Here is an 18,315-nt window from a genome sequence, read left to right as displayed (position 1 = left end):
AACGTTAGGTATGCTCTTCTCAGAATGCGATGTCTTGGTGTAATTTTTTCGTGCAATGACGACGTGTTTCTTTTTTCTCTTTCAAATTTATGTCAGTGGATGAAAAATCGAGAAATAAAAGATATTCCATAACTCCGGAGGAAATGAAATACATATGTCATTTGCTCACATTAGATGTGTTAACGCCAAAAGAGAAGGCCTTGTTTGACGTTGCTGAAAAGATTTATAAGGAAAAATCTAAACAGTTTCAGCCCAAGATCTGTCGCAATTATTCCTTTGGTGAAGGTGTTTTTAAAAATAAATCTTTGGAATATTTTGAGATACAATATGGAATTCCATCATAACGCGATCTCTCATCTGGCATTTAACATTGCAAAACTTGCAGGTGGTTCTACATTTAATAGCTACATTTTCAGTGTCTCTTCCTTTATTTCAGTAGTAACATTTAAAGCCAACGTTTCCGTGCGAGTAAAACACCCATAAAAAACGAAACCGCGGAAAATTAGCCTCCACATGCGGGATAAAGGGAAGGTAACATTTTAACCAAATATTATTTTCTTCAAGATTCTTCGAAGCAACGAAATAAGTTAAGGAGAAAGATCAGCAAAGAGAAAGAGAGTATCCATTCTTTGATTTCAAATTATAATCGAATTGCAGACGAACCGCTAAGCAACATAGAAGAAATTTTAAATGGAAAGTTTCCATGGAATTCTCGGAACGAGCCAGTTGATGAGTGTGAGTAGCTACTGTTTCTCGTATACAGACTGAGCCAGGCTTGCAAATAGAACTTGTACGTACATAATTATAAATTGCCGGACGCGTAGTACATTATATATGAATATATTGTGCCTTTCATACAATAGTGCCTTTGGTAACGAGACGATCTGTGGTGGATAAGTTGATGGAAATTCAACGGTTTCAGGAGGAAATCGAAGTTACTAAAAAGGAAATGTTCCAATACCTTGAATATTACACCAAGAAATGCCTTCCGGCACTTTATAGCGAACTTGCAAAATTGGAAAACCTGCTGCAAGGTAATTTTCCCGGTCACTTTTAGAATTGTGAAATATAGAGTATGTTTTCAGCGATCGATTGCAAAAAGCTTTTGTCCTTATTGGAAAAATGTAAATTATGTTTTTAAACTCTGTGAGCTGCGCGTCAAAGAACATAAGCAATATAACCTTGACTGAACTGCAGTCTATTCGGCTAAATGCAACAGATCCAAATTTTTATTGCAGGTGTAAAGGCTGGTTTTCATATAACGTAATTCTTTGACGATGGTTATTGTGTCGGTGGCCCTTGACATCTGAAAACCAGGCTTAAAATTATTTTTAATTTTCGAACATATAGGTAAAAGTCGCAGCCAATGTGGTGGTGAACAGCCTGTTCTTGCGGTGGAAAGTGCTGTGTGTGTGGTATGTTTTTCGGCGGTAATTACTTTGTAGGTTTAAAGGGTGATGAAGTACAATTTATGCATATTTGTGGATAGCCCATATCCTGAATCATGCAGTGAACATTTCAGCTACCATATTGTAACCATCTTCACGAAGCACGAAGTTTCTTGTATACGAGCAAAATGTTATGGTTGGAATTATACTGCATTACATGCATGGTGTATCAAAAAGCTAAAAACCTACGCCGTACATACCTTCTCATGGACGCACATTTTTTATTGTTTGGCCATTATGTAAGCTCTTGGAAGGTCTATTGGGTGTTAATTGTGTGTATCTAATGCGAAGATGCGATAATTTAAAAGTTATTTAGGTCCGCAATTTCCTTTTCGACATTTCTGTAAGCCACATCTGTAAGCTATGCGATTGCTTTTATGTAACGTATATTGAAATCTTTTTATTTTAGGCAAAAACCTATTCTACAAGCTCAGTCAAAAGGACCATTGTCAGAGGAAAGCTTGCCTTGGTTAACGAAGGAATTAACTTTGCCATGCAACAATTAAGGCTTGGAATCCAATCTTTCTTGCCAGTTCTCGGTTTACAATTGTCTGGATTCCAGGACATAATTGAGTCGCACAATGACAATACTAAGCAATCCTATGAAGATGTGGAGGATGAGCTGGAAAGAGATACAAATTTTGATATGGATAGTGAAACCGACAGTGACACTGATAACGACAATGAGAGTATCTATTCCGAATGGGAGTTTGACACCTAAGATGGTCGATACGTCCCTAATTATTCGTGCTTGTTGTAAAATGTTATAATTCGTAAAGTTATTTTCTTCGCTTTAAATCCTAAAAAGTCGTTATATTATTTAAACACAACTTCTGAATTCTGTACAAAATCAACTTTGTTTCGTAAAGTTAAGGGCGTCCTGGAACAATACCCTTTTGAAGTCGTATATTATATTTTGACTTATTAAAATATAATATCTTTGTCAAGGCAACAATTTTTTGGCCGTGGAAATTATAAACAGATATGAGGATTTACTTATGTCAAGTTCTATATATATTGCTAACTAAAGGTATATGAAAGTATACTAATTTGGCTGTTTGTGCGTTTTTGTGTCATCTTGTGGTAACAGGGTGCTTAACTGCTGTAAAACTAGGGTGTAGTAACACCAATGTCGACAAAATCGCACATTTGTCACGTTTTTGTTCCTAATTTACTGTTTTGTGCGTATTTGTACCATTTTGTGGTAACAGGGTGCTTAACTGCTGTAAAACTATGGTGTAGTAACACCACTGTTGACAAATTCGCATATTTGTCACGTTTTTGTTCTTAATTTACTGTTTTGTGCGTATTTGTACCATCTTCTGGTAACAGGGTGCCTAAGTGCTGTAAAACTATGATGTAGTAACACCAATGTCGACAAATTCACATATTTAACACGTTTTTGTTGTTAATGTGTTTGTTTTGTGCGTTTTTGTGTCTTATTGTGGCAACAGGGTGCCCTAACTGCTGTAAAACAATGATGCAGTAACACCAATGTTGACAAATTCGCATATTTAACACGTTTTTGTTGTTAATTTGATTGTTTGTGCGTTTTTTGCCATTGTGTGTTAAAAGTGTGTGTAACTGCTGTAAAACTTGGGTGTATTAACACTAATGTCGACAAATCGCATATTTGTCACGTTTTTGTTCCTAATTTACTGTTTTGTGCGTATTTGTACCATCTTGTGGTAACAGGGTGCTTAACTGCTGTAAAACTATGGTGTAGTAACACCAATGTTGACAAATTCGCATATTTGTGACGTTTTTGTTCCCAATTTACTGTTTTGTGCGTATTTGTACCATCTTCTGGTAACAGGGTGCCTAAGTGCTGTAAAACTATGATGTAGTAACACCAATGTCGACAAATTCACATATTTAACACGTTTTTGTTGTTAATGTGTTTGTTTTGTGCGTTTTTGTGTCTTATTGTGGCAACAGGGTGCCCTAACTGCTGTAAAACAATGATGCAGTAACACCAATGTTGACAAATTCGCATATTTAACACGTTTTTGTTGTTAATTTGATGTTTTGTGCGTTTTTTGCCATTGTGTGTTAAATGTGTGTAACTGCTGTAAAACTTGGGTGTATTAACACTAATGTCGACAAATTCGCATATTTGTCACGTTTTTGTTCTTAATTTACTGTTTTGTGCGTTTCTGTGTCATCTTGTGGTAACAGGGTGCTTAACTGCTGTAAAACTATGGTGTAGTAACACCACTGTTGACAAATTCGCATATTTGTCACGTTTTTGTTCAATTTACTGTTTTGTGCGTTTTGTACCATCTTCTGGTAACAGGGTGCTTAACTGTAAAACTATGGTGTAGTAACACCAATGTTGACAAATTCGCATATTGACGTTTTTGTTCCCAATTTACTGTTTTGTGCGTATTTGTACCATCTTCTGGTAACAGGGTGCCTAAGTGCTGTAAAACTATGGTGTAGTAACACCAATGTTGACAAATTCGCATATTTACGTTTTTGTTCCTAATTTACTGTTTTGTGCGTTTTGTACATCTTGGTAACAGGGTGCCTAACTGCTGTAAAACTATGGTGTAAACACCAATGTTGACAAATTCGCATATTTGTGACACGTTTTTGTTCCCAATTTACTGTTTTGTGCGTTTTGTGTCATCTTGTGGTAACAGGGTGCTTAACTGCTGTAAAACTAGGTGTAGTAACACCAATGTTGACAAATCGCATATTTGTCACGTTTTTGTTCCTAATTTACTGTTTTGTGCGTATTTGTACCATTTGGTAACAGGGTGCTTAAGCTGTAAAACTATGGTGTAGTAACACCAATGTTGACAAATTCGCATATTTGTGACGTTTTTGTTCCCAATTTACTGTTTTGTGCGTTTTGTGTCATCTTGTGGTAACAGGGTGCTTAACTGCTGTAAAACTAGGTGTAGTAACACCAATGTCGACAAATCGCACATTTGTCACGTTTTTGTTCCTAATTTACTGTTTTGTGCGTATTTGTACCATTTGTGGTAACAGGGTGCTTAACTGCTGTAAAACTATGGTGTAGTAACACCAATGTTGACAAATTCGCATATTTGTGACGTTTTTGTTCCCAATTTACTGTTTTGTGCGTTTCTGTGTCATCTTGTGGTAACAGGGTGCTTAACTGCTGTAAAACTATGGTGTAGTAACACCACTGTTGACAAATTCGCATATTTGTCACGTTTTTGTTCTAATTTACTGTTTTGTGCGTTTGTGTCATCTTGTGGTAACAGGGTGCCTAAGTGCTGTAAAACTATGGTGTAGTAACACCAATGTTGACAAATTCGCATATTTGTGACGTTTTTGTTCCCAATTTACTGTTTTGTGCGTATTTGTACCATCTTCTGGTAACAGGGTGCTTAACTGCTGTAAAACTATGGTGTAATAACACCAATGTTGACAAATTCGCATATTTGTCACGTTTTTGTTCCTAATTTACTGTTTTGTGCGTATTTGTACCATCATCTGGTAACAGGGTGCCTAAGTGCTGTAAAACTATGGTGTAGTAACACCAATGTTGACAAATTCGCATATTTGTGACGTTTTTGTTCCCAATTTACTGTTTTGTGCGTATTTGTACCATCTTCTGGTAACAGGGTGCCTAAGTGCTGTAAAACTATGATGTAGTAACACCAATGTCGACAAATTCACATATTTAACACGTTTTTGTTGTTAATGTGTTTGTTTTGTGCGTTTTTGTGTCTTATTGTGGCAACAGGGTGCCCTAACTGCTGTAAAACAATGATGCAGTAACACCAATGTTGACAAATTCGCATATTTGTCACGTTTTTGTTCTTAATTTACTGTTTTGTGCGTTTTTGTGTTATCTTTCGGTAACAGGGTGCTTAACTGTTGTAAAACTAGGGTGTATTAAAACCAATGTTTTTTCCCTTAGTTAACTAACCTGAATGTCAGGCCTTTATTTTTTCCGCCTTAACGTTAAAAGGGGGAAACCAATAGACCCTTTCGATAATTACATCCCAACATTACCGTTTAACCAATCCAACATTACCGTTTTAAATTTAGAACCAACTTAAATGAGATGTATTTCAAGTTTTACTCTCTCACAAGCTATGTCGAAAGATGCAAAACATCCTTCTTCAAGACATGCATGAAAAACAATTCTTCTTTTTGGCAAACAAGTGTGAAAATAAACCGTAACACAAGAACGAGGCTGCTGGTCGTTGCCTGGTAGTCTCGTTTTAATGTTACGACTTATTTCCACATTTATTGGTCAAAATTAAAAATATTTTTCATGCATGTTTTGAAGAAGGATGTTTTGCATCTTTCCACGTAGCTTGTGAGAGTAAAACTTTAAATCCATCTAAAACTTTAAATCCATTTAAAACGGTAATGTTGTGACGTAATTATCGAAAGGCTCTATTATATATTGAGTTTAAGGAAATGTAAGGAAATATAATATTTTTATCACTGAAATTGGAAGTTCTAATTTTGGTACTGCTTGGCCGGCCTAAATTAATCCAAGTGAACTTCGTCGTTTTGTAATACCTGATTTGTTTCTCTGTGAAACTTTATTTATTTTTTAGATGGTGAGTTTTTCAAATTATAAATTGATTGTTATAAAGACAGCTATAAGATAAAGATGTCGTTGTTTCTGTATTGCCGTATATCTTATTTATTAAATATGCACAGTTCTTTGCATATATATTGAATATTGCTCTGTCCTCATTGGACAATGTCAATTTTGCTTTAATATTGAATTCACAGGGAATTAAAAGATATATCCCTAAAGGAGAGTTCTATAAATTATATATTATATTGAAGCAACATCTATGGGGACTATGGCTTCTTTGCCTTCAATTAGAAGTTGTGTGAAGTAGCTTCACACACAGATTTGAATATCTAGTTACACATCTATAATAATGACTAGGGTCTTGCAGTATTGAATCAATTGATGTGAGCAGGAATGAGCAATGTTGTCTTGCCCTGTTGCCCACATTATTCAGTAAACTGAATGAAATCCCTGAGTAATTGCATGGATAATGAAACATTTAATTAGCTTATTATTGAGCTTTCATATATCTTTTAAATTGAGCTTTAGATATAGCCTTTCGTATAATACATTCTGCAAACCTTTTAGTTCATATTTATGACCACCATTATCTAGTGTTATATTTGTAGTTTTTGCCTATAATTGCATGCAAAATGGATATAAATTTTCATCTACATTTAATTGTTCTATAATGTGTTTTGCAGGCTAAAGGAGGAATTTGCAAAGTAAAGAGTTGCCAAAAATATGGGAGTTATCTCAAACGACTAGATGTACATCTAAAAAGAATTCACCCAACTTTATCAGCAAAAATGCACAGATATTTACCTTTGCCACCTACAATGACTGGTACACCAAATCATATGAAATACCGAAAGAAGGAGACTTGTAAACTATGTCAAAAAACACTGTTATTGTTACCACATCTGAAGAGGTGTCATAAAATATATTCAATGGAGGATTACAACAAACTACCATGTGCTAAAAAATGCAAATCAGATAGCAAGGTAACTAAAAAGAAAATAATCAAAGAAAACCCCCTCACTCCAGCAATACTACCTCATGTGAATACAGAAAATTCCAATAAAATGCAAAGAAGACTGGGTAAAGCATGGCAACATTTGAAGGGTGAGACCTCACTAAGGGATAAACATGTCATAATGGGAAAACAAACCACAAGTGAGCAATATTGTTGTACTGGTGGTGGAGTTCTGCCTAAATTGAAGTCAAAGCTAAAAAGAAATGAGACATCCTATAGCAAAAAAGAAATGCACTCTTTAAAAGAAATGGTTAGATACTTTGTCCATAAAATGTACCCTTACCAAGTTATAGCATTGGGATTGGTGGCAAGAAAGAATGGTTACAAAAGTAAATCTACTATTGCTTCTTATATGCATAAGACATGCATGAATAATATAGACATAGATGACTGCAAGCTTGCAATTGACTACCTGCAATATCTTTGTCCCTATTTTCGCTTTTGTGCATTGTTCAATTATCCTAAGTTTAAATGCATTTGCAATGGTGGTAGTTCATGCAAACCTCTCCCTAAAGACTTCAGGCTTTATTGCAAAAGAACATGTGCAAATTCTATGAACTGTGGATGTAAATTATTGGACAATTCCGCACATGCATGCATTGACTTTTTCTCTTGTAAAGTATGTGACAGATACTACAAAAGTACGGCAAAAGAAAGTTTTGTGAAACTTTAAGCTAATAACTTAATAACAATAGAGATGTTATGTTCGTATATTGTACTATATTTGTCCCTGTTTGCCACGATCAAACACTGTCTTTCATGAAAATGTGTATTGCAGACATCATTTATTGTGAAGGCAAAACTTCGATAATGGTATCGTTGAAAATTGGGGGTATCTTCCAAATGGAACCAGAGGAAAGCTTTGAATCACAAATATAGTACAATGGTCCATGTTCAGTTTTAACAATATTTTTCCCAAATATTTTGGTCTCATTTGACATCAATTGGTACACATGTTTTTGTGCACCACAACTATCCAACCAAAAGCCAGTTATTTTTGTAGTAGATTTTGAAGTCATTACAATATCCAACTTTCCAGGAAAATAGAAGAGCCAATACGGGTCTTTCGTTGCATTGTAAACAGGAAGAATAATTCCAGTGGCATCTAATCTATGTTGTATATTGGAACCAACAGCACACCAGGCATCTTGATCGAAATAACTTTTACAAGAAAGATACAAAATTAACCTTTCATTTTGATTTAAGGTTAAATCGATAACCTCAACATTTTCCTCTGAAGCTACCATTCCACCATAGAGAACATTATTTGCTTCTTTTTTACCCAGAATCTTGGAGAGAACCTGGCTTTTCCATTGCAGCTTTTTGGACATCATGAGAGTAGTTTGTTCTTCCTCTGGTTGGCAGTCATGTTGTGGTGGTGGTTGTTGTTGTTGTTGTTCTTCTTCTTGTCGTCGTTGTTGTTGCTCTTGTTGTTCATGTGGAAATTGTTCATGTGGAAGTTGTTCATGTGGATGCTGTTCTTCTGACTGCTGCTGTGGTTGTTCTTGTTGCTGTTTTTCAGGCAGTTGTTGCAAGCCTTCTTTTTCTTTATACTCTAAAATACATAGAAAATATCCCCAAATTTTAGGTAAAAATAATAACATCTGTTAAAAGCACATATACTAATTATACTTAGGCTCTTAGCAACTAAAGGGAGATTTTGAATGGTTGATTGGTTGATTATAACAGCGCACTATACGTTGTGTCCGGCGCTGTCCGCCCTAAAAGTACCCCCTATCGAAGTGAAGCTTTTGTTGCAATTTGAATGCATGGTCACGCACTGGTTTGTACTTTAAATATAACATAGTATACAGGGTGTCCCCAAAAAAGTAATTCTGTAAATATAAAGTTTGTTGGCTAAAAACAAGCCGGAAATTGGTAGACAGAGTGAGCTTCTGAAAAGTTGTCGCCTATAGAAAATCTGCCCTTCTGACTTCTGTAACCTACTAGAGTAACACACATTGTTTTTTTGTTTCTTGGCGATTGACTTCCAGTTTAATTTAGCTTCGTGGTTACCGAACATAAATACCCAAGATACAACAACGTCACTTAAATCTTTATGTTGACAAATATATAACTATCTACAGCGAAGACCTGATTAATACCAAATAAACAAATGCAAATACAAATTTGTCACAATTTGGGAAGGCTACCATACGTAGTGAAATCACTTGCATGATGAACAGTTTATATATTCTAACAACCATGCAGTGATTTTGGTGGAAAACACATTAAATTAACCAGCAATTTGTCTCTTAAAGCATCATTTTCGCCTCTTAAGTTTGGCGCAGAAATTACCTTCAACCCATTTTATAGAAATGACCTTCTATCCATTTTCTTCCACGTTGAAAGAAAATTTAGAAGAAATGTTTAACATTGTTTTTGTTGAAAAAAAGAAGTCAAAAATCTTCAAAAGGAATCACACATAGATTTATTCACCCTTGCGTACTCCCGGGCGCTCTCAGGCTCTCAGCTGCTCCCGGGCACTCTCGGGCGGTATTAAGGACTTTCACAGGAAACTCGAAAGGGGTGCAAAAATTAAAAATGCACAAAAAACCTAAGAGGACCATTGTTCATCACAAGCTGTCTGACAATGTAGTTTTTGCTCCAAAGCCAAGGAATTTTTGAATTTACTTTATCTTTGGTGTGAGGTGCTAGCAAATAGAATAGGAATAATATTGTATTGCACATATGCTTGTCCGTCATAACATTTCGTATTTACCTTCAATGAATTTTCTAAATAAATTGAGTGCTACTCGACCACCTTCGGAAGTCTCTATGGTACTTTTGTTTCCGATGAAAGAAACTCCAGCTCCTTCCGTTCCATAGAAAGTTAACGTATCGCCACTTCCATGCTTGTGATGCATTAAAATGACAATATCACAGTTGTTGTGGATGTTCAGAATATCAGCCTAAATGAAAAACAGCGAAATGTGATTTTGCTTTATATAGTAACACAATAATACTCTACACTATATACTGTATAGCTATGTAAATTGTTCAAATTTGATTAGATATAACTACAGTGGAATTAGTTTTTAACAACAGGAGAAATTGCAATTATCACTCGTTCTTCGGATTCGTACCCTTTTATAGCCTTCGAGACACTAAGGGGCTGTTTACATGGTCCCACTTAGCCGGGATTTAACGAAGCATGAGACGACATTGAGGCATTGAAATGAGTATATAACATAATATCATGTGCTTGTTTGGTTTCATAAAGACTTATTTCAATACCTCATAACAATCTCACACTTCGTTGAATCTCGGGTAACCAGGCTCATGTAAACAGCCCCTAAAAAATAGAGGATCTGCACAGTCATGTGACAACTTCCTAAACTCTTGGAAGTGAAACCGATAAAACTGGCTGTTCAACTTATTTTGCATGTGCGTCATACGCAATATCCTCACTACAATCATTCTTCACAGCTTCACTTCCAGGACATGACTGTGCAAAAATTCTAAATTGCACTCAAATCATACTTTGAGATATCCCAGCTTGGACGCTGTACTGTAAACATACTCGTTTTTCCATGTGCTTCCTTTGTTGCGTAATGTTCGGATTGCTCATATTTTTTAAAGCATCCAAATTCTTCTCTTTTGTTGGAAACCTCAAAGAACAACCTTGGTTCTTGCAAACCTTTTTTGCAATCCCTTGTTCCAGTCCACACCCAGAGCATCTCTAGGTATATATAAATTCAATTATGATTCTTTTATTTTAATTAGTTGGCAAGTGTAGTAAGAGAGGGGGTTTAAATACCACATCTATTTATTTTATTTTTGGGTTAGCTAAAAACTTACAAATAAGGAACTGCATGTTACCTAAGAACTATTTGATAAAAATACACTGTTCATTTTCAGGTAATGTTGGCAAACTGAGCACAATAATCACGTGCCACTAAATGGTTTTACACAACATTTGCTGTTAGTCATTAGATAAAATCACAGCCCTTGTATATGAAACATGAGTGGTAAAGAATTACTTCATTTCAGGTAAGAATGCCAATGGCAGTTGCAGGTGACTTAACACACTAATTTGCATTGCTCAATGATATGCCTAATTGTACTTTAGTTGTTACAGCTAAATTCATCAAAACCTAAGTCTGTCTGATCATGATTTTGAAAAAAACCCCACTCTTGTTCATATCTTGTAAAATACTCTTGTGTTAGACAGAGTCAATAAGTAGCTGCATGTATTTTAAAAGCCAATAAACTTGATAATGCATACATAGGTTTTGGGGGCAATGGTACATGTTGTGCTATACTAAATTTACTTGGGTAATTTTAAATTGGGTAATACTCAATTTTACCCAATGCAAATCTGAGAAAGACTGCACACACTGTACAGTTGCATACTAGACTTGCTTGGCACTTAGCTGGATTTCATCAGTCGTAGCAAATTAACATAATAAAAACTTACTTTCATCCCTTTTTTAAGACAGGTGTTGACTGTAATTGAATCTAAAAAAACATTTATATTTAATGTGGAAAATAAGTTTGTTATGAACGATTAGTGTAGATTCACCATTTTGCTTCAAAAAAGATTATTGGGGTCTTAGGGATCATATATAAAGTTATTTATGAAATTATTTTCCATTTGCATGCAAAATATACAAAAGTTCATAGTAGCCGTAACATTTTTAAGCTTAATTGCTCGGTAGTAGCTGTAACATTTTTAAGCTTAATTGCTCTTCAGTAATTTGTCTTTTGCTTATCCCTTAAATTGCAAATAACAAGGGAATCTTAATCTAATATATTAATTGCCATTACATTCAGAAACCGTAAATTAAGAAAAATTTGATGGTCAAATAATTTATATTGTCATTGATAACTTAGGAAGGAACAGTATATACATAATAGAGGATCATATGTTTGCTAAACATCCACAAATTTGAAATTTCTGATCGCAGTCATTCACAGAGGTATTGGTATAAACGTAAAAAATATAATCTGTGGCGTTACTACACGAAAATTGCACTTGGCACCACGGAACACAGTATATAAGTGCTGACATTCTGCGTTAAGACTGAACTTCTATCTACTAAAACGAATGCTAATAACGATATTAAATTATATAAAATCATCAGCTGTTAATAAATGGGCTTTTCTGACACTTCGCCGAGGATAGCCATCAATGATCAATCCATGCATTATTGTCTTAAAAATAACAACGTTTTATATCAGAAAGCTGAGTTAATATCACAATCTCGCTTTGTCACTCGTTAAAATAGCGGAATTAAAATGATAATGCTAAAATATTCAAATATGCAAATAAACGATAACTTACCCACGCACAGTGAACTTCCCGCGCATTCCTCGCTTTCCGCCATCTTGCTCGCGCTACATTAATTTAATCACCAGGCTGTATCGCCAATGGGCGCACTCGGCCACGCGTCGCGAAATTATTGTTTTAGTAATTTCGGATGTGTTTAAGAATTTATTGATATAATAAATTTAGAAGTGGAGCTCATGTTGTGATTAAAGCATGGATTGCTTCATGCTTGGATTTCCTGACATATGATGGTTCCGGTAAAACATTTTGATGCGTTTCAAAGTGCGTATACTCGACTTTGATATGCTGAAAACAAAAGTTAGCGATGTTTTTCGCAAAACTAGAATATTTAGGATGATACAACACCATAAATGAAATGGGACAGCGAACAATGAAACATTATTGCCGGGATAAAACGGAGTTTGCATCCAAAATTTTTTTTGTCCCCTATCTAAAAGAGACGATAAAATTTTTCGATTTGAAAATGCCTTGTATCGGTTAGTCCATATCGTGGAGAAAAATGGAAAATATTATGTTCTAAAAAAATAAATGGCGTTTTAAAGGCCCGACTCTTTTCTCTTCCGAAATCGTAAAACACTTCCTGACGTTGATTAAAGAATGGCTTGCTTCATGCTTGGGTTTTCCTGACATATGATTGTTGCGGTAAAACATTTTGATGCGTTTCAAAGTGCATATACTCGACTTTGATATGCTTAAAACAAAAGTTAGCGATTTTTTTCGAAAAACTAGAATATTTAAGTTGATACAACACCATAAATGAATTGGGACAGCAAACAATGAAACATTTTTGCCGGGATAAAACGGAGTTGCATCCAAATTTTTTTTATCCTATATCTAAAAGAGACGATAATATTTTTCGATTTGAAATTGCCCTGTATCAGTTAGTCCAAATCGTGGAGAAAAATGAAAAATATTAGGTTCTAAAAAAATAAATGGCGCTTTAAAGGCCCGACTCTTTTCTCTTCCGAAATCGTAAAACACTTCCTGACGTTGATTAAAGCATGGCTTGCTTCATGCTTGGGTTTTCCTGACATATGATGGTTCCGGTAAAACATTTTGATGCGTTTCAAAGTGCGTATAATCGTCTTGGATATGCTGAAAACAAAAGTTAGCGATGTTTTTCGAAAAACTAGAATATTTAGGATGATACAACACCATAAATGAAATGGGACAGCGAACAATGAAACATTATTGCCGGGATAAAACGGAGTTGCATCCAAATTTTTTTTGTCCCCTATCTAAAAGAGACGATAATATTTTTCGATTTGAAAATGCCTTGTATCAGCTAGTCCATATCCTGGAGAAAAATGGAAAATATTATGTTCTAAAAAAAAAATTGCGCTTGAAAGGCCCGACTCTTTTCTCTTCCGAAATCGTGAAACACGTCCTGACGTTGATTAAAGCATGGCTTGCTTCATACTTGGGTTTTCCTGACATATGATGGTTCCGGTAAAACATTTTGATGCGTTTCAAAGTGCGTATACTCGACTTCGATATGCTGAAAAAAAAAGTTAGTGATTATTTTTCGCAAAACTAAAATATTTAGCATGATACAACACCATAAATGAAATGGGACAGCGAACAATGAAACATCTTTATTGCCCGGATAAAACGGAGTTTTCATCCAAATTTTTTTTTCTCCCCTATCTATAGACGATAATATTTTTCGATTTAAAAATGCCTTGTATCAGTTAGTCCATATCGTGCAGAAAAATGGAAAATATTATGTTCTAAAAAAATAAATTACACTTGAAAGTCCCAACTCTTTTCTCTTCCGAAATCGTGAAACACGTCCTGACGTTGATTAAAGCATGGCTTGCTTCATGCTTGGGCTTTCCTGACATATGATGGTTCCGGTAAAACATTTTGATGAGTTTTAAAGTGCGTATAGTCGTCTTGGATATGCTGAAAACAAAAGTTAGCGATGTTTTTCGAAAAACTAGAATATTCACGATGGTACAACACTATAAATGAAATGGGACAGCGAACAATGAAACATTATTGCCGGGAAAGAAGGGAGTTTGCATCCAAATTTTTTTTCATCCCCTATTTAAAAGATACGATAATATTTTTCCATTTGAAAATATCATGTATCAGTTAGTCCATATCCTGGGAAAAATGGAAAATATTATGTTCTAAAAAAATAAATTGCGATTTAAAGGCCCGACTCTTTTCTCCTCCGAAATCGTAAAACACGTCCTGACGTTGATTAAAGCATGGCTTGCCTTCATGCTTGGGTTTTCCTGACATATGATGGTTCCGGTAAAACATTTTGATGCGTTTCAAAGTGCGTATAATCGTCTTTGATATGCTGAAAACAAAAGTTAGAGATGTTTTTTGCAAAACTAGAATATTTAGGATGATACAACACCATAAATGAAATGGGACAACGAACAATGAAACGTTTTTAACCGGTTAAAACGGGTTTGCATCCAAATTTTTTTGTCCCGTATCTAAAAGAGACGATAATATTTTTCGATTTGAAAATGCCTGTATCAGTTAGTCCATATCGTGGAGAAAAATGAAAATATTATGTTCTAAAAAATAAATGGCGCTTTAAAGGCCCGACTCTTTTCTCTTCCGAAATCGTAAAACACTTCCTGACGTTGATTAAAGAATGGCTTGCTTCATGCTTGGCCGGTTTTCCTGATATATGATGGTTCCGGTAAAACATTTTGATGCGTTTCAAAGTGCGTATACTCGACTTTGATATGCTGAAAAAAAAGTTAGCGATGTTTTTCGCAAAACTAGAATATTTAGGATGATACAACACCATAAATGAAATGGGACAGCGAACAATGAAACATTATTTCCGGGATAAAACGGAGTTGCATCCAAATTTGTTTTTTCCCCTATCTAAAAGAGACGATAACATTTTTCGATTTGAAAATGCCTTGCATCAGTTAGTCCATATCCTAGAGAAAAATGGAAAATATTATGTTCTAAAAAAATAAATTGCGCTTGAAAGGCCCGATTCTTTTCTCTTTCGAAATCGTGAAACACATCCTGACGTTGATTAAAGCATAGCTTGCTTCATGCTTGGGCTTTCCTGACATATGTTGGTTTCAGTAAAACATTTTGATGCGTTTTAAAGTGCGTATAATTGTCTTTCATATGCTGAAAACAAAAGTTAGAGATGTTTTTCGCAAAACTAGAATATTCACGATGATACAACACTATAAATGAAATGGGACAGCGAACAAGGAAACATTATTGCCAAGGTAAAACGGAGTTTCCATCCAAATTTTTTTTCGTCCCCTATGTAAAAGATACGATAATATTTTTCGATTTTAAAATGTCTTGTATCAGTTATTCCATATCCTGGAGAAAAAAGGAAAATATTATGTTCTAAAAAAAAAATTGCGCTTTAATGGCCCGACTCTTTTCTCCTCCGAAATCGTAAAACACGTCCTGACGTTGATTAAAGCATGGATTGCTTCATGCTTGGATTTCCTGACATATGATGGTTCCGGTAAAACATTTTGATGCGTTTCAAAGTGCGTATACTCGACTTTGATATGCTGAAAACAAAAGTTAGCGATGTTTTTCGCAAAACTAGAATATTTAGGATGATACAACACCATAAATGAAATGGGACAGCGAACAATGAAACATTATTGCCGGGATAAAACGGAGTTTGCATCCAAAATTTTTTTTGTCCCCTATCTAAAAGAGACGATAAATTTTTCGATTTGAAAATGCCTTGTATCGTTAGTCCATATCGTGGAGAAAAATGGAAAATATTATTTCTAAAAAAATAAATGGCGTTTTAAAGGCCCGACTCTTTTCTCTTCCGAAATCGTAAAACACTTCCTGACGTTGATTAAAGAATGGCTTGCTTCATACTTGGGTTTTCCTGACATATGATGGTTGCGGTAAAACATTTTGATGCGTTTCAAAGTGCGTATACTCGACTTTGATATGCTTAAAACAAAAGTTAGCAATGTTTTTCGCAAAACTAGAATATTTAAGATGATACAACACAATAAATGAATTGGGACAGCGAACAATGAAACATTTTTGCCGGGATAAAACGGAGTTGCATCCAAATTTTTTTTATCCCATATCTAAAAGAGACGATAATATTTTCGATTTGAAAATGCCTGTATCAGTTAGTCCATATCGTGGAGAAAAATGAAAAATATTATGTTCTAAAAAAATAAATGGCGCTTTAAAGGCCCGACTCTTTTCTCTTCCGAAATCGTAAAACACTTCCTGACGTTGATTAAAGCATGGCTTGATTCATGCTTGGTTTTCCTGACATATGATGGTTCCGGTAAAACATTTTGATGCGTTTCAAAGTGCGTATAATCGTCTTGGATATGCTGAAAACAAAAGTTAGCGATGTTTTTCGAAAACTAGAATATTTAGGATGATACAACACCATAAATGAAATGGGACAGCGAACAATGAAACATTATTGCCGGGATAAAACGGAGTTGCATCCAAATTTTTTTTGTCTCCTATCTAAAAGAGACGATAATATTTTTCGATTTGAAAATGCCTTGTATCAGTTAGTCCATATCGTGAGAAAAATGGAAAATATTATGTTCCAAAAAAAAATTGCGCTTGAAAGCCCGACTCTTTTCTCTTCCGAAATCGTAAACACGTCCTGACGTTGATTAAAGCATGGCTTGCTTCATGCTTGGGTTTTCCTGACATATGATGGTTCCGGTAAAACATTTTGATGCGTTTCAAAGTGCGTATACTCGACTTTGATATGCTGAAAAAAAAGTTAGCGATTTTTTCGCAAAACTAGAATATTTAGGATGATACAACACCATAAATGAAATGGGACAGCAACAATGAAACATTATTGCCGGATAAAACGGAGTTTGCATCCAAATTTTTTTTGTCCCCTATCTAAGACGATAATATTTTTCGATTTGAAAATGCCTTGTATCAGTTAGTCCATATCGTGCAGAAAAATGGAAAATATTATGTTCTAAAAAAATAAATTACACTTGAAAGTCCCAACTCTTTTCTCTTCCGAAATCGTGAAACACGTCCTGACGTTGATTAAAGCATGGCTTGCTTCATACTTGGGTTTTCCTGACATATGATGGTTCCGGTAAAACATTTTGATGCGTTTCAAAGTGCGTATACTCGACTTTGATATGCTGAAAAAAAAAGTTAGCGATTTTTTTCGCAAAACTAGAATATTTAGGATGATACAACACCATAAATGAAATGGGACAGCGAACAATGAAACATCATTATTGCCGGATAAAACGGAGTTTGCATCCAAATTTTTTTGTCCCCTATCTATAGACGATAATATTTTTCGATTTAAAAATGCCTTGTATCAGTTAGTCCATATCGTGCAGAAAAATGGAAAATATTATGTTCTAAAAAAATAAATTACACTTGAAAGTCCCAACTCTTTTCTCTTCCGAAATCGTAAACACGTCCTGACGTTGATTAAAGCATGGCTTGCTTCATGCTTGGGCTTTCCTGACATATGATGGTTCCGGTAAAACATTTTGATGAGTTTCAAAGTGCGTATAGTCGTCTTTGATATGCTGAAAACAAAAGTTAGAGATTTTTTTCGCAAAACTAGAATATTTACGATGATACAACACCATAAATGAAATGGGACAGCGAACAATGAAACATTATTGCCGGGAAAAACGGAGTTTATCCAAATTTTTTTTCGTCCCCTATTAAAAGATACGATAATATTTTTCGATTTGAAAATATCATGTATCAGTTAGTCCATATCCTGGGAAAAATGGAAAATATTATGTTCTAAAAAATAAATTGCGATTTAAAGGCCCGACTCTTTTCTCCTCCGAAATCGTAAAACACGTCCTGACGTTGATTAAGCATGGCTTGCCTTCATGCTTGGGTTTTTTCTGAACATATGATGGTTCCGGTAAAACATTTTGATGCGTTTCAAAGTGCGTATAATCGTCTTGATATGCTGAAAACAAAGTTAGAGATGTTTTTGCAAAACTAGAATATTTAGGATGATACAACACCATAAATGAAATGGGACAACGAACAATGAAACGTTTTTAAC

General features: G+C 34.9%; 3 protein-coding genes across 3 annotated transcripts; 2 read left to right on the top strand and 1 right to left on the bottom strand.

Annotated features, from left to right (window-relative positions):
* Positions 1-320: 320 nt before the first annotated feature.
* On the top strand, positions 321-2,464 carry LOC114533274. The gene is made up of 5 exons (XM_028554776.1): positions 321-385; positions 565-735; positions 864-1,034; positions 1,351-1,415; positions 1,858-2,464. The coding sequence occupies exons 1-5, from the start codon at positions 328-330 to the stop codon at positions 2,167-2,169; spliced, it is 777 nt and encodes a 258-aa protein (XP_028410577.1). The 5' UTR covers positions 321-327; the 3' UTR covers positions 2,170-2,464.
* A 3,453-nt stretch (positions 2,465-5,917) lies between these two features.
* On the top strand, positions 5,918-7,697 carry LOC114533284. The gene is made up of 2 exons (XM_028554788.1): positions 5,918-6,001; positions 6,669-7,697. The coding sequence occupies exons 1-2, from the start codon at positions 5,999-6,001 to the stop codon at positions 7,671-7,673; spliced, it is 1,008 nt and encodes a 335-aa protein (XP_028410589.1). The 5' UTR covers positions 5,918-5,998; the 3' UTR covers positions 7,674-7,697.
* LOC114533283 lies at positions 7,693-12,461 on the bottom strand. The gene is made up of 5 exons (XM_028554787.1): positions 12,288-12,461; positions 11,421-11,461; positions 10,524-10,682; positions 9,723-9,912; positions 7,693-8,555 (listed from the first exon to the last, which is right to left on the bottom strand). Exons 1-5 carry the CDS (start codon positions 12,328-12,330, stop codon positions 7,786-7,788), a joined length of 1,203 nt encoding a protein of 400 aa, XP_028410588.1. The 5' UTR covers positions 12,331-12,461; the 3' UTR covers positions 7,693-7,785.
* Between the last annotated feature and the right edge of the window lie 5,854 nt (positions 12,462-18,315).

This window comes from Dendronephthya gigantea, unplaced genomic scaffold, assembly GCF_004324835.1.
Source record: "Dendronephthya gigantea isolate DGI-Jeju-01 unplaced genomic scaffold, DenGig_1.0 000088F, whole genome shotgun sequence".
NCBI classification, from domain to species: Eukaryota; Metazoa; Cnidaria; class Anthozoa; order Malacalcyonacea; family Nephtheidae; genus Dendronephthya; species Dendronephthya gigantea.
This window is presented reverse-complemented; position numbering and strand designations above follow the sequence as displayed.

Excerpts from the sequence above, each read along its gene's own strand:
- LOC114533274 (XM_028554776.1), top strand. The coding sequence starts at position 328 with ATGGAATTCCATCATAACGCGATCTCTCATCTGGCATTTAACATTGCA. Across the intron at positions 386-564 it reads TAACATTGCAAAACTTGCAG|ATTCTTCGAAGCAACGAAAT; the intron begins GTGGTTCTACAT and ends ATTTTCTTCAAG. Across the intron at positions 1,035-1,350 it reads ATTGGAAAACCTGCTGCAAG|GTAAAAGTCGCAGCCAATGT; the intron begins GTAATTTTCCCG and ends TCGAACATATAG.
- LOC114533283 (XM_028554787.1), bottom strand. The coding sequence starts at position 12,330 with ATGGCGGAAAGCGAGGAATGCGCGGGAAGTTCACTGTGCGTGG. Across the intron at positions 11,462-12,287 it reads GGGAAGTTCACTGTGCGTGG|ATTCAATTACAGTCAACACC; the intron begins GTAAGTTATCGT and ends ATGTTTTTTTAG. Across the intron at positions 9,913-10,523 it reads GGAAGCACATGGAAAAACGA|GCTGATATTCTGAACATCCA; the intron begins GTATGTTTACAG and ends TTTTTCATTTAG.